This window comes from Poecilia reticulata, linkage group LG1 (genome assembly GCF_000633615.1).
Source record: "Poecilia reticulata strain Guanapo linkage group LG1, Guppy_female_1.0+MT, whole genome shotgun sequence".
Taxonomy (NCBI): Eukaryota; Metazoa; Chordata; class Actinopteri; order Cyprinodontiformes; family Poeciliidae; genus Poecilia; species Poecilia reticulata.
In genome coordinates, this window is record NC_024331.1 from 16292073 (window position 1) to 16303938 (window position 11866).

General features: G+C 39.1%; 1 protein-coding gene and 2 non-coding genes across 3 annotated transcripts; 1 reads left to right on the top strand and 2 right to left on the bottom strand.

Moving 5' to 3' along the window:
* The first annotated feature begins 121 nt into the window (after positions 1–121).
* Positions 122–6160, top strand: exosc9 (exosome component 9). Its single transcript, XM_008407392.2, has 12 exons — positions 122–674; positions 1441–1535; positions 2112–2231; positions 2396–2498; positions 3322–3459; positions 3553–3635; positions 4346–4478; positions 4702–4790; positions 5291–5437; positions 5528–5715; positions 5820–5901; positions 6001–6160. The coding sequence occupies exons 1-12, from the start codon at positions 531–533 to the stop codon at positions 6062–6064; spliced, it is 1386 nt and encodes a 461-aa protein (XP_008405614.1). The 5' UTR covers positions 122–530; the 3' UTR covers positions 6065–6160.
* A 169-nt stretch (positions 6161–6329) lies between these two features.
* Positions 6330–6401, bottom strand: trnaq-cug (transfer RNA glutamine (anticodon CUG)). The gene has a single exon. It is a non-coding gene; the product is annotated as a tRNA-Gln (tRNA).
* A 296-nt stretch (positions 6402–6697) lies between these two features.
* Positions 6698–6771, bottom strand: trnai-aau (transfer RNA isoleucine (anticodon AAU)). Its single transcript has one exon. It is a non-coding gene; the product is annotated as a tRNA-Ile (tRNA).
* Positions 6772–11866: the final 5095 nt, after the last annotated feature.

The window sequence follows — 11866 nt, forward strand, 5'->3', positions numbered from 1 at the left end:
TTGATAGTAAGCGCGCTAAAGCTAAATTGTTATTACACCAAAAGAGCAAAAAGCTCGGTGTTTGGTAGCATTTGTTTTTTTTTCTGTGGACGTACACAACCTTGGTCTAAGCATCTTGAATTTAGATGCTTATTTTATGTGTAATGAAGGTCAGGGGCCGTACAGAAATGTGAATCTGAATAGAATAAAATAAGCTTACTTGGTGTCTTTAGTTTTAAATCTAGGCTTTATCGTGATTAAATTTTCTCCCAAAAATAAAACCTTTTGCCCTGCATTTCGAGAGAAGACTATTGTAGAGGTTGGACATCCCACGTTTCCTGCTTACATTGAAAGCAGCATATGTCGTAAAATGAAATTAGCTTTATTTGGTGTTTGGGTTAGTGAATGTGGACTATGTTCGGCTCAATACTCAGTTGAATACTCAGTTGGAAGTGCTACACTAGCACCAAGGATCAAACGTTTTAGTTCAGTTGATATATTTTGTGTTTAGTCTGTCGAGCTTTAGTGCCGTAAATCGTGCTTTCTCGCGCATGCTCGCAACGTGTAAACACAGACGGCATGGTTTCCTGAGAAGTGATATAAAAGAATATACCAGAGAAACCGTCAGCATGAAGGATACACCGCTCTCCAACTGCGAGCGGGACTTTATACTGAAGGCCATCGAGGAGAAGAAGGTGTTTATTGTAATCCTTTTATTTCGTTTATCCACGAAGCCAGAAAACAGTCTGACCGCAATTTTCCGCCATCATTTTGCAACTAGCACAGGAATCAAATTGAAAAACATCCAGATTGTGGTATAATTTCCTCACATGTTTTATGTTGAAGTGATGAGGGCACATACGTGTATTTAGTTGAGTGGTTTGTGAGAATGGCAGAATAGGTCATTTTTGACTTACAATCTCAAAAAGTAAAGTGGTTATTAACTACTTTGGTGAAATAGCAAAAAAAAAAAAAAAAAAAAAAAATACCCTAACTAGAATATAATTTTTCAGGAATACTAGGCAGTATGTGCTCTTGGTGTTTTCTGAAGATAGGATGGCGTCGGGAGTCTTGCCACTAAAACAAACATCTAAACTATCCGTGCATATTGATTTCCATTTGTATATCTTTAAGTCCCCTTGTCAAGAAATGTCCTTTCTTATTTGTCTTGCTCACTAAATATGATATTTTAGGAAGGTGAGAAGACATAGAACAGGAGTAAACTGTTCTGCCCAAAAAGAGGCTTTTATTTAATTTTGGATTGAATGTTATAAATATATACAGTAGTGTTTGGTCTATAATTTATTGTAACAATGCATCTTGACTGAAAACCTCATACAGTCTGGAATTTGTTTAAACAGTATGTCAGCGGTATTTTGGTAAGAAAAATACCAGCGACCCAGATTAGATACCAGTGCTATAACACGTACAATTTAATCTCTCTGCTGTCTCTTCCTGCAGCGCCTGGATGGGCGACAGACGTATGATTACAGGAAAATAAAAATCACTTTTGGGACTGACTATGGATGCTGCTTTGTGGATTTGGGACAAACCAGGTGAGTGTGTGTGGTCAGTACTAGAACCAGGAACCAAAGCAAACCAGTTTGAGCTCAGGAAAATGCGTAGGCCCGCTACTATCGTGTTATCGGTTTGGTCCAGACTTTCCCACTGTCTTTGGAGCCAATCCATCATGATGGACTTCAGAAGGCAAAAGCAAAAATACAATCCAAATTGTCAAAATTTAAAAAAATAATCTTGTTACATTCAGAATGCCTATTACTGTATCAATTCCAGCTTGATTCCTTTTGCTCTTGTTGGAAACTATGGTTACCTTCTGTTTACAATCATCAAATCACGTATGTTTTCTCTTACACTTCATTTGTACAGCTAAAATAATCTTTTCTATATTTTCTTCAAGTTTAAAATTCCCCCTTTTGTCACTGCGACTGGAAATTGTTTCCTTTATGTAGTTCTGTGTTTACGTTACAAAGAAGATTAGATTTCAGCCTCTAGATTTGCCAAGCTGGCAGAGACACACCCCAGCAGACTTTTCAGCTATAAATTTCATCAAAAGGTGGTTTTACACACTATTGACTTGGTTTGTGATTGAGTTATGTGTCTCTGCTTCTCAGGGTCATGGCCCAGGTGTCATGTGAACTGGTGGTGCCAAAGGAAAGTCGTCCGAACGAGGGAATCATGTTCTTCAACCTGGAACTGTCGCCGATGGCGTCCCCGGCTTTTGAGCAGGGAAGGTGAGGCCAGACAGAGGATTCGGCTTACTCTGCGAACAGATTGGACTCGCGGCGTAGCTTTTCCATCCCCTCTTGTTTACCCTCTGCGTTCCATTACGCCTTAACGAGTTTAGTCGGCCTGCTGGAGCAGAAAATCATTTGTGGGATTTTTGTCCTCCCCGCAGACAGTCGGAGCTGTCGGTGAAGCTGAACAGACAGCTGGAGAGATGCCTGAGGAACTCCAAGTGCATTGATACAGAGTCCCTGTGTGTGGTGTCTGGAGAAAAGGTGATGCACACGGCGAGACACACACACTTCCTAAGCTGAAACACAACACTTTCAATTAAACTGCTCACATCCCAGCTGAGGAGGCAGGAACAGCATTTTCTTTTTATTTATTTTGGTGAAACTTCATACATTTTTAGGCTTCATGTTTATTTTTAAAAAACCTTACTAGTTTGCGGCTATTTTCACATTCACTTCGCTCAGTTGACAGCCCGGTTATTGACCTCCTTGATAAAAATGTACTAAAAACCAACTGAAACAATTTTCCATAGACCGAAACAGACCGAGACACAGATGGGCGTCATCTTCTGCTAAAGACAAGTTTCCCAACTTGTATGAATACAGAACACCACGAACTCTTTGAAATTTTGTGAGAGATACATAAGCATTTAGAGAATGTAGAGCGCACTAGAGATTGTGCAAAGCGGTGTAAGTAAAGACCCCTCTCTCTGTCTTCTACAACTGTGTGAAATGTTAAAGCAGACATTAAATGAGCCTTCTTTAAACTTCTGAATGGCAATATTCAAGTTTACCCACAAGGTGGCACTGTCTCCATTGTGTGTTTTTTGAAACCTTGACAGCAGCGATGACCACAGCTGGGTCTCAAGGGCTTGTGTGCTAAGTATTTTAGACGTCAGTCTGTGTCAACACACCTGAGTCAAACACCTTGGCTTTTATTCGGAAGGGAACTTAATAAGGTCCAGTTGTGCGCAGTCACAGACCAGCTGGCCAGGCGGAGCTGTTAAAATGTTTGACGCGAGCCCCTACACAGGGCCTGCGAAGCGACTAGAAAGAGCCGTGTATTCTGTGCGACCATGATTTTCAGGTGTGGCAGATCAGAGTAGACGTCCACACGCTGAACAACGACGGGAACCTGATGGATGCCGCCAGCGTGGCCGCCATCGGCGCTCTGTGCCACTTCAGACGACCCGACGTCAGCATCCAGGGAGAGGAGGTCACGGTGGTGAGTCAACCGGGTCCATCGAGGAGAGGCTTTATAGTCAGATGTCGTCGTCACATCGTTTTTTTTTTTTCTTCTTCTTCTTCCTGTCTGCAGTACAGTCCAGAGGAGAGAGACCCCATTCCTCTGAGTATCTACCACATGCCCATCAGCGTCAGCTTCGCCTTCTTCCAGCAGGGGTGAGGACTCACTTTATGTGTCCATTTCTGTATTTAGAGTATCAGAAATAAATCCATACACAGTTAGCTTGCTGCTTCAGAGAGATGCGCCAAAATACTGATTTGTACTATTTAATAATAATCAAATTTACTATGGATTTGAAGTTTACATCAGCAGTTTTTATGTTTCAAAAAGTGCATGTTTTTTTTTTTAGTCTCTATTGAGTTATGTGGTTTTTTGTTGTTCTTGTTGTTTATGGCAAATTCATTTCCAAGTAACTTAAATTCTAAAAAGCTAAAAAGTTTGGTTCCGCACGTTAACCTGATGATTAAATATGTATTATGTCAGTGTATATGTTGTAAAGCATTGATTATGGAAAACATAAATGAGGAAAAAATACAGCGTAGAAACTTTTCCCCCACAGATTAAAAATTAATTAAAAAATCTTATTCTGGTTGAATAATAAAACATAAAAAAGCTTTTATTATATAATCTGTTAAACTTTGTTGAAATTTTTATATTGGAATGAAACACACACATATTTTCCAGCTGGAAATAATTCTAAACATTCTCCACCTATATGTAATTTTTAGTGATTTTCACAGATTGCTGCGAAAGCGACTCTAATTGATCCGTAATAACTGATCTTTCTGAGGGTGTTGCCGCCTTATTACGTAATACAAAGAAGTTAAATTGGAGTCCCGCCGTGTGAATGCTGTCCTCTCTGCAGAACCTTCCTGCTGGTCGACCCGTGTGAGCGGGAGGAGCGAGTGATGGACGGCCTGCTGATGATCGCCATGAACAAACACAGAGAGATCTGCTCCATTCAGTCCAGCGGGGGCATCATGCTGCTGAGAGAGCAGGCGAGCAGACGAGAACGCTGCGGTTCCTCCTCCAGTCTGAACTTTAGTCGTTTACGTTTTAATGCTTCGAAGGGTTTGCACAGTGCTCATCCAGCCAGTTTCATTCAGGGTTGTTAAAGAAAGCTATCAAATTAAGTAGAAAAGCTGTGATTATTTCTGCATCGTATGCCATTGATTTTTTTTGACATGTTATTTTAATATTTTTTTTCCTCCGTTGCTGAAGGTGATGAGATGCAGTAAAATAGCCAGCGTCAAGGTGTCTGAGATCACGGAGCTCATCAACAAAGCTCTGCTAAACGACAAGGCTGCCAGGTGAGCTGTTGGGGTTGCGATATATTTAGTTTGAGAGCCGTGGACTCCGGTTAGACGTTGGAACAAATTACTAGATTTTCCTTTGGTTTCAACAGGAACAAATGTTGACACATGCAAACAATAAATTAAATCCATATGTATTGAGGGGTTGCTCTGAATGTAGTATTTCTTTAAGCTAACTTTAAATTCCAGCCAGTTCATAGTAACTTCTCATAATTCACAGATGTAACACAACAAAGAAAAATACAAGTAATTTAGAAATTCTTTCAATTGTTGATTTATTACTTTGTGATTACTTTGCATATTTTGTCAAATGAAGTGTTTTATACGACGTGGACTCGACTCACTGCTTGTGTATCGTGACTTTAGATTTGACTTGAGACAGAGGTGGAAAGACCTGAAACTTGCATGTGATTTGAAAAACGGTGACTTGGTCCCAGCTCTGAAAAAATCCTTGGAGGTAATTGTGTCAGTGTCTTTGTGTTTTTGTAATTCCCCAGGAAAGCAGGTGGGCGGTGCGGTTTTGCGGAGTCCATGCCTCAGGAGCGAATCACGGCTCTGAAAACGGACCAGACAGCCGTGGAGATGACCGATGTCGGTGAAACAGCCAGTAGCATTGTCCAGACAGCAGAAGCCCCACCTCAAACGTATCCTGAACTGATCTTAAATAAGAACAAAGGAAGACTTGAGAGTCGTATGTATTTTTTTTAGTTAGCTTCTTTAACCCCATTCATCAGGGTGCCATCCCCGTCGGTGCCAGTCCCAGGGGTCGGACAGGTAGGGGAGGTACTGCGCAACACCTGGGGCCTGGAAGAAGAAGAGGAGGAGGAGGAGGAGGATGGTGGGGAGAGCAGTGGAGGGGACAGTGTGGAGGAAGTGACGAAGATGGATGTGGAACAGCATCAAGGAGACAAGAGCAGAACAGGTTTGCTTATTATTGCGTGAAAGTCATAAAAAAGTTGTTTATAAAATACTTCTTTTGTCACAAGTAAATGTTTCAGATCATGTAATAGATTTTTTTTCTTTTAGTGGATGTTGTGGAGATATTAGATAGTGATGAAGAGGAGGACGAAGTGGTCATCCTTTATCCTGAGACAACAAAAAAACCTAAGTAAGTGCGCTTAATCTTCCTTGTTAGAGTTGAGAAAGTAAACAAATTGCTTCAAATGCTGATTTCACTTTCTTTTTTTTTTTTTCTTTTTTTTTTTAGAAATACGGCATCCAGTTCTGGCCAGAAGGGGGCAGGAACATCCAGGAAACAGAAGAAAAAATGATTCGCCTAGTAGTTGATCTGACAGCATCGTAAATTAAAAAAAATAAGTAAAATGACATTGGAGTGTAATGAAAATGTAACATTGCACAAATAAATATGTTTTTACATCATTTGGGTTACGTCCAAGGGTTTATTAATCAGACATTTATATATTTTTTTATTCATCGTATGGGTTAAAACAAAAGAAAAACATGTTGATGAATGGACACAGGACAATACCAGCATTATTTCACGAATGTATATAGATAGACAAGTAAGAAAAAGACAGGTTCCACCGAGATTTGAACTCGGATCGCTGGATTCAGAGTCCAGAGTGCTAACCATTACACCATGGAACCTGTGCTAGAAATTGGCAATACCCATAGGTTTTTGACCCAGCAACATTAGAAATGGTTATACTGTTTTTATTAGACTTGTTTTATCTTTTACTTTCTGCTAAATGTATAGCAATCGAATAATCTGTCACCACGTTTTTTTAGTTAGGATCTGCGTAGTTATTGAGTAATCGTTTCGTAATCCTAGCGAAATGTTGTTCCTCAATACGATATAGTGTCGTCTTCAGCCGACTAGTTTATAATTAAATGATTAGGTTAATGGCTAAAATGAAAGAAGGGAAGAAAAAAAAAAAAAGCATTGGCCCGTACGGGGATCGAACCCGCGACCTTGGCGTTATTAGCACCACGCTCTAACCAACTGAGCTAACCGGCCACAAAATTCTGGCTCACCATGTCTCTTTACATCTCATAGAATGTTACATGGTGCTGTGATGAAATTTGTTGAGAAGTTGATAAAGACGGAGGTTTAGCTTGTCATGGGAGAACAACCCTAGTAATATAGTAAAAACTGTAAAGGAGAGCTTCAGATGAAAGCATTTTCATGTTACAATAGTTCAGTCAGATTCAACACCTTCAAGTCTAAATGAATTTGAGCCGTTGCATGTTGCAAAACACAAAGGGGAAAAGTCGATCTGTGCATATAAAGCTAGTAGAGACACATCACAAGAGTCTTGGGAATGAAACTGCAGCTAAAAGTGGTTCTGCAAAGTATTTGCTCAGTGAACACAAATGCTTGCCACACCGTTTAGATTTTTATTAGTAAAAATTTTAAACCATTTGACTTCACAAATATCTCCTGATTTGTGTTAATATCACATCAGTTCTCAATGGTGTACATTTGTTACCTGTTTGCTTGCTAAAGCTTCTAGTATTTCCTCCAGGTGTCAATACCAGATATATCCCATGAAAACTAGGAGCTGCCACTAAGTAATGTTGCTTACAGTAGTAGGAGGTATAGCTTCAGTGTGACTCAAAGATTACTTTGTGTTTTGCTTTCTTCTGATAAGATCCAATGGGATGATATGTGATCTTTTTCCCCACGTAGACTCCATCTGCAACTCCATGAGTGGAAAAGTACAAGACAAAGCAAAGTCTTTCTGTCTTCATGTCTACCATCTATGAGCTGACAAAGATGATAGAGGTGGAGATTAAGCTCTATGTGAGCAGTGTTGCACAACAGTGTAGCTCTTCCATTCTTCTCAGCAACCATAATAGATAAAGTATCTATTATGAGAAAAACAGAGTTAAGGGGCTGGTTTTACAAAGGTAGTTTTATTTTAAGTCATGAGGGTTCCTTCATTAACCGGAAGTATTATTTCGCTTTCATCTGATTTATTACTTGGGAACAAAATCTTGGAAAAATCTTAGATGGAAATGCAAAGATGATGCTAACTTGAGTTTTAGAACGTATTTGCAGTCTGGTGTGAAGTCACTCAATAGGGAACTCGTTGCACTCTTGGGTTCAGCTTTGTGTTAGAAGTGAGAAATCCTGCCCTTTGAAACCTTAGTGTTTTCCTTCTAGTAAGAGAAGCTGTTGATTCCTTCCACATGCTATAAATATTGTGAGACAGAAAGAAAAGCCTTATAGTGAGATAAAAGTTTGTACTTCATGGGAAAATTTCTTCGAGCAATGTGTGTTTGTCTTTCTTGGAAGTCATTAATTAAACAACAAATAATTCAGTTTCAGCCTTTATTCTGACAGAACTATATTGTGATTGGACATTGGATTACAGATTCACCAAGCCTTTGCAGGTTTACATGCAGGTTGCCATAACAACCTGCAAAGGCTTGTTATGGCAACCTGCATAACAGGATAAGAAAAACAATATGTGTTAACAATATGTGATAATGATCTTGAAATACAGAGATGGCAACAACCGCCTTATGACAGTCATCCTGGAAGTGATGCTCTTAATTTTAATGTTCTGCAAAACTTAAGGCAGAAGTATTTACACTTTAAAAGTTAAGATAAAAACTTCTATTTAATATATTCTACTGAACTTTAAAGTGTGAATATACAGTGTAAGAGCGTAACAATAGGTAGAAATCAGAACTGTAGCTGTAAAAACATAAATGCACTCCTGCATGTCCATCATTAACACACAGGTTTTTTCCCCGCCCAGTATTGTTTGGGTAAACGCAAGTTAAAGTTCCCCATTCTAAAAAAATTAATTCCTTTATGAAATATCAGAAAAGTGACTTAAGAGTTAAATCGTTGGTCAACATGAAGGGAACGCACACCCACTGCAAGACAAACACACAAATAATATCAACAATAGACTATGGTAGGAGATTTTAAGGTTAAGTCCCTAACATTTTAAATCTAAAGAAAAAAAAGAGAAGCTTTGTTACGTATTGTCAGGTTTGATTTCAACAGATTCTGTACTTTTTGTAATACCACTATTTCTGTAACTATTTTCTTCCTATATATCTATAAAGAGTTTAACATTTAAGTTTATGAAGTGGAAAAATTAGCAGAAGAGCCAGTCCATCAGAACTCAACACAAACATTGTCCCTCGTTCTGTTGTCATCTATATCTTTCCACACGGCTGCAGCTCAGTAATCTGATAGGACTCATCGTTGACCGGGTTTTATCATCTATTAGAAAAAGAGACGAAACTGTGCAGACCTAGGCTGCTGGTTTAAACCTTCAGGTCAGTGTTTACACACCAGGCTGACAAAGATGAGGATCAGCTGGATGACATCGGTGTAGGCCACAGAGTAGAGCCCCCCCAGCAGAGTGTGGATGATGGCCACCACTGAGGAGATGATGATGGAGTAGATGTACTGCAGGTCCAGGATCACTCTCATGGTTCCACCTAGAACAAGATAGAGGAGTGATGAGCGCTGAGAGACAGACAGAGATGGCATGTTTGTTTCTGTGGATACATGCAATCTTTACTATGACTGCTCAAATAAATTGCTTTTTTTTTTTTTTTTTTTTTTTTAGTTGCAGCTAAGTAGGTTATCTAAATTTTGACTTTAAATGTAGTAGTACATATAGCTTGGTTTCATTTTCCCCTGAAATTGACTTTTTTTTTTTTTTTTTTTTTTTTAGAATCACAGTAACTCACACAGACACATAAAGATGGAGTTATATTCACTTCTGTTTATACACTAATATTGTCCTAACGTTCACATTTTAACAAGAAAATCATCATACATTACATTTCTGTCTTTTAAGGCAAGAATATTGATTTCATTTAAGACGTAGTGGTTAAACTTCTAAATGCTTTGAGAATCCAAAGTAAAGAAAGAGGTCAACAGAAATTTTACAAAAGAACCATATAAAAAAAAAAAAAATACAAAATACAAAAATCAAAGAGGACTTACTAGTTGTAACACTTTTTCACCCGCTTGGGTGCAAAAACATTTAAATACTGGTAAGCTAAAGAAAAACACTGAACTTAAGTATCTAAAAACAATTGTGAAAGATAAAAAAAAAAACAAAGAACAAATGCATAAATATAAGACATCTTGTCACTCAAGGCAAGCAAAGCATCACTACCTTCACCGTCTCTTCTCCCAAATTGCCATGGATCCCCGTGCAGCAGCCTGCAGCCACACCACAACAAAACCCTTAAACAGAGAAGTGTAAAATCTGCACCATCTATCGCCGATCTATGTTTTCGCATCCACCTGAATAATGTGTAGTTGCGCCACTGCCTCTGCCCCTAACCTGCTGTTTACCCCCACCACTCTTTCTCTCTCTTTCGACTTTCTGTCTTCCCCATTGGCTCGGCTTTGAATCGTCATACCGCTTTCGTTCAGGCTCTACATCCTCACTGCAATCAAAGCTGTCCAGAAGCACCATGGCAAGACAGTGCTACAAAGATTTTCGTTCCGTTTGAACTTTGTCTCCTCTTGAGGATACATGCTTTTCAAAAAAAATCTTAAAAGTGTGGCCTGTCTTTGCATTTGGCCACTTTTACTCTGGAGTAAATAAAGCGCACCTGTTTGTAAATTAACCTTATTCCAGCTGCATATTATAATTTATATTTTAGTCACATCTGCAGCTTTTTTTTTTTTTTTTTTACCTGTTGGATGCACCAGGGCTGCATCCAATAGGTTGGCTTAACTGGAATGTTTCCACGAATATGAGTTGACTTGAAGTGTTAAAATAAATTGCATCTGTGCAACCTGAAATATGAACTAATTCTAGACTTGACCTCCATATATAAAGGAGGTCAAGTCTATTCACGCAATGCTATTGAGTGATTTTGGTTCAGTTATGTAATTTCATTTCCTATTTGTTTGTTTTTTCACATTTAAATATGTTCAGGTAGTTGGTCTCGGTTGCTGCACATTTTGACCACCAGAGAGCAGTGTTTCAAAAATGATTACCGTTTCCCAACACGGGGCAGTAAATACACCTTGTTTTCTTCCTGTGTTGCTATGCTACATGCTGAACTTGGATGTGAACTGTACGTGTTATATTTGCGGGAGATAGTTTTGGCAGAAAATCGGTAAATATATACATCACTTGTTGAAATATGTTGGTACGTTAATTTATGTAATAAGCAGTCATTTTAACAAGATGAAATGGATGGTTCAGGGAGCCTGTATGTGCTGTGCAGGGCGGCCATTTTGTGAGTGTGACAATAAGATGTCCGATCATCGGTGTGCTCCAGCATTAAGAGTGAACTGAGACGTTAAATGTAAGTGTTGATAAAATAAGTCTATCGCAATTCCATTCGTTCTAAATCAGTGTGGTGTAATGCAGCTCTCTGTATTTTGTTTGAGCAGTCAGAGGCCACTGCCATATTTCTATTTCTTTTCTTTTATATATTGAATTTTTTTTGTGCTTTTTCTCTGTTATTTTGGAGATCTGCCGCATTTCATCAGTAGTTACCTAATGTTTGGTACACATATCTTCTGATTGTTGAACAAAAGTAAGAAACAAGACAGCTTTGTTTAATCTGTCTCAACTAAAAATAAAATGCACTGCACATTAAGAACCCCAGTTATTGTGTCCTGTGAAGCTAAGTATTTTTCCCGGGCTACATCTGCATGTATCCAGATCAACCCAGGTTTTAGAGTTCTTCTCATGTGATGGGACATGATGTAACACAGTCACTGCATTGTAAATAGTTTTTGGGAGCTCCGTTTACCAGATATACAACTACACTTCAAACCTGTGATGTTACTCCTATGTGCTAAATGTAGGAGGAGGAAAGGTGAAAGATTCAAAGACTTAAAGTACTGCATCGGAGATGGGCCCCCTGATGTTGTTTAGTTCCTTGTCCCACTTATAAACCTCTCACATGTGGGAGATGCACACAATCACACACTCTGCTTTAGTTCTGTCACGTTATAGACTTTTCTCCAGCAGAAATATGACTCTAAGTGAGTGCTAATACCGTGCCGACATATCACGGGCCACAAAAGTGTGTTTAAAACATTGAGCAACCGAGCCATCACACACGCACGCACGCACGCACGCACGCACGCACGCACACGCACGCAC

Bases quoted from the DNA above. Each gene is read 5' to 3' on its own strand.
- exosc9 (XM_008407392.2), top strand. From the start codon at position 531: ATGCTCGCAACGTGTAAACACAGACGGCATGGTTTCCTGAGAAGTGAT. The intron at 2,232-2,395 runs GTGAGGCCAGAC...TCCTCCCCGCAG, and splicing joins CCGGCTTTTGAGCAGGGAAG to ACAGTCGGAGCTGTCGGTGA. The intron at 4,479-4,701 runs GCGAGCAGACGA...CCGTTGCTGAAG, and splicing joins TCATGCTGCTGAGAGAGCAG to GTGATGAGATGCAGTAAAAT.